This window comes from Cyprinodon variegatus, unplaced genomic scaffold, assembly GCF_000732505.1.
Source record: "Cyprinodon variegatus isolate N-32 unplaced genomic scaffold, C_variegatus-1.0 Scaffold167, whole genome shotgun sequence".
In the NCBI taxonomy this organism is placed as follows: domain Eukaryota; kingdom Metazoa; phylum Chordata; class Actinopteri; order Cyprinodontiformes; family Cyprinodontidae; genus Cyprinodon; species Cyprinodon variegatus.
The window spans coordinates 1,285,789-1,289,108 of NW_015150620.1; the positions used below are offsets into that span (position 1 = coordinate 1,285,789).

Consider the following 3,320-nt stretch of genomic DNA (forward strand, 5'->3'; position numbering starts at 1 on the left):
AGTATCTGGGATCAGGAAGTCTCTCTACAGAAAAACTGTCTCCTGCTCAGTGGTCAGCTCTGGCCTTCATCTTAGTGACATCAGGAGAAGATCTGGATGTGTTTGACCTGAAGAAATACTCTGCTTCAGAGGAGGCTCTTCTCAGGCTGCTGCCTGTGGTCAAAGCTTCAAACAAAGCTCTGTAAGTACCGACAGAATTTGAGGTTTTTACACCAAATGCTAAAACCAGGAAAAAGCAACTCTTATCCCAATTAAACTGTTTGAATTTCAGTTACCAAAAAAATATGTTTTAAATAAATACTAGTTGAGCTGATTTTCAATCTTTGCACAAATTGATTTCTCTTAACAAAGGGGAACATAATTACTTATTTTTTTCTTCTATTGTTGTAAATAGTGAATGATGTTGAACCTCTCTAGACCTAGAAACAAGAAATTAAGTCACACATGTAAGCTTTTAAGTAATAAATGTTCTGTCGTCTTAATATTATATTTCAGCTTATTTCTGTAAATGTACTTAAGATCTGCCTTCTCCCACATCCCCCATCCACCCAGATATTATTGTAAATAAAGCTAAAGTGATCCAAGTTGTAGAAATGAAAAGTTGGTCCACATGTCATTCTGATTAGATGGGCTAACAGCTGCTGCTCTGTCAGCTCTGACTTTCAGAGAGCATCAGACACTCTTGATTAAAAAAGCTGCACCAATGTGTAAAAGTCAGTAAATCATTGATCACATCAATGGTTTAAGGAGTACATGTTGAAACATAAAAAGTGATATTCCTCTGATATATTTCCTAACTTCCACCATATTCTTGCTGATGAACTTAGTAGGGTCAAAGACTTCATACTAGAGTTAGATTCGTACATTCAGCAGCAGGTAGAGCAGATAATCCGGTTACTTTACTGTTAAATATCTAAACCCAGAAAACGCATTAGTTAGCAGATTAAATACAGAGGAGATTTTTTGGGGGATAGGAAATGTGTTAAATCGGAAAAAAAGGATTAAATTAACTATATTCCAGAGTTAAACAAGTAATCTGATGTTTGAAGAAAACCAACTTTAGGCTTAATAATTATTCTTTGCTCCAACAAACATGACTCATACAGTTATCCTTAATGGTAAACCGGATAAAACAAACAAGCAAATAATATAATAATAGTTTCAAAAGTAAATAGAAAAAAAGCATATTTTACATTAACTGGATTAACTCTCCTGCTAAAAATGAAATGAAAGAATATTCTAGGAGATCAAACTACAGGAATATACAGCAAATAAGCACCTGACTAATAATCAATAAAGAGAATGTTTCTGTGCTGATTTAGAGCTGAGCTTCTAGATCAAATCTAATATGCATTGGGAATCCAGGAACTTTCAGTTCATACTTTTTCATGACTTTTAACAATCTCATCATCATATTACACTAAAATTAATGGGTCACTTATTTAGTAAATAGTGTTTTATAGATGCTCTACATACATGGCTCTTAATAAGTTCAAGTTCACTTATTTTATTTTTATTTTTTTACTGATTTAGAACCTGTTGAAATAACTGATTTATTTGTATTTTTTCTCTTTTGATATTATTTTCAGTTTAATTCCCACCTTAATGCTTGACTAAATCTAACCGATTTAGACTTCATTCCTTCTCAGCCTGATATCTTTCCATTTAAACCTTGTTTGTAAAGATATAAATTGGTTGTTTGTTTAGATAATTTAATCTAAGTTGAGCCGAACTGGATAAAGTCACTTTTCCAAGTCTTCTAAAAAAAAAAGAAACCTCCAAGGTTTCCGTGAAGATCACTATAAAGAGCTTACTGTTGGGTCAGAGGAGAGATACGCCTAGATGAGACTAATGATGGACTGACTACAACAGAGGCCCTCAGCTAAGCAAGCTCAAAGGAAAGCCCAATACTCTACATAAAGTATGATTACGTTTAAGTGCGCCTTATAGTCGTGAAAATACGGTAGATTATTTTCTTTTTTCTACATTTTTTCAGTTCAACATTAAAATGAGACAAATCATCCTAAATTTTGAACTCTCAGGATATTCTAACGTTTCGTCTCTTAGCAGGAGGCAAAGTCCAGCTCATCAATAAGATGCTTTCTTTAGTTATTATTAAAAACAGCCAATTCATATTTTTGCTTTGTTTTGTTTTTTTTTCCAGTTTACCATAGAAGAAAACTATTTGGGTCATGCTTAAAAAGGCTTTAATCTAAGAGGCTTATTCGGTTCTAACTAGCAGTGTGGAGCACTGAGATTGATATACTGCAGGTAGAGGGGTTTTTTCAGGCTTGACCATGACCTGGATGACTGAGAATCTTCCCAGATCTGTGAGTCATGTTTATTAAAGCAAAGCATAAATATTATCCAGAGGTTGGTTAACTTCACACTTTAGATTTTTTTGTTTTGCTCTGTAATAGAATAAATCAACTCCCTGTTTCTTCAATAACAACATTTGCCCACATCTCTGATTGAAATGCTGGTATTATTGTCATTAGAGCATGCAGGGCAGTAACCTCCACACTGAAGAAATAGCTCCAACAAATACCTGGAGAAACATCAGAGATCTCAGTCCATAAATACTCAGTTCTAGGAATAGCACAAATACTGAGAATAACCCCTTAAGCTCCCAGGCCTCTGGTAGAGGATCTGAACTTGAGATAAAAGAAACCACCCACCCCACTGGAGGAGGAGGGGTTGGTGAGAGGGCAGTTTTATATACGTCATTTATAAATTTTTTAATATATCTTTAACTTCCATCTTCTTTGCATTCAGTGGTCACTAAGCTACATTTTGAGCTATTAGTTCACCAATGGATAGCAGTAATGAGTCTTTTATTTTCTTATATATTTTATGTAAATATTGATCCTCCATGCTGGACTATAATGTAGTAACTCTAGGTTAGAAGTGAAAACATAAGTTTGGTGTGACAGTTTAGGTGCTTGAAGTGTATTTCCTTTTATTTACAACAAACTCATTTAAGTGAGAAGATGGGATATTAAGGAACAAGCCCTTTGAACATTTATTTGAATAATAGAGCTCTTGCTGTCATGTTCGGATTAATGTGTCTAACCCACATGCAGGACACTTGGAGGCAGATAAAAAAGATCAAAGATTTATTAATAATAAATGTACAAAGTATGTTCAGATCCAAGAAGGGGCTTGGCTGGTCACGAGTGGGTTCACTGCTGAGGAGGACAGAGAGATTAGTGGAGGTCCAGGTCTTTTGCTGGTTGTGAGTGTTCAGGTCTGTACCTGTTTGGAAATGGAGCAGAGCTGCAGAGGGGGGGAACCTTGAGTGTCCAGAGGTTGTCGGCAGG

At 35.3% G+C, this 3,320-nt stretch overlaps 1 protein-coding gene across 1 annotated transcript in view; it reads left to right on the plus strand.

Moving 5' to 3' along the window:
• Window positions 1-3,320, plus strand: part of LOC107086936 (ribonuclease inhibitor-like) — a 6,780-nt gene that overhangs the window by 2,469 nt on the left and 991 nt on the right. The window contains exon 2 of the mRNA XM_015378228.1: window positions 3-181. Within this exon, the coding sequence (XP_015233714.1) occupies window positions 3-181 (179 nt within the window). The remainder of the gene's footprint in view (window positions 1-2; window positions 182-3,320) is intronic.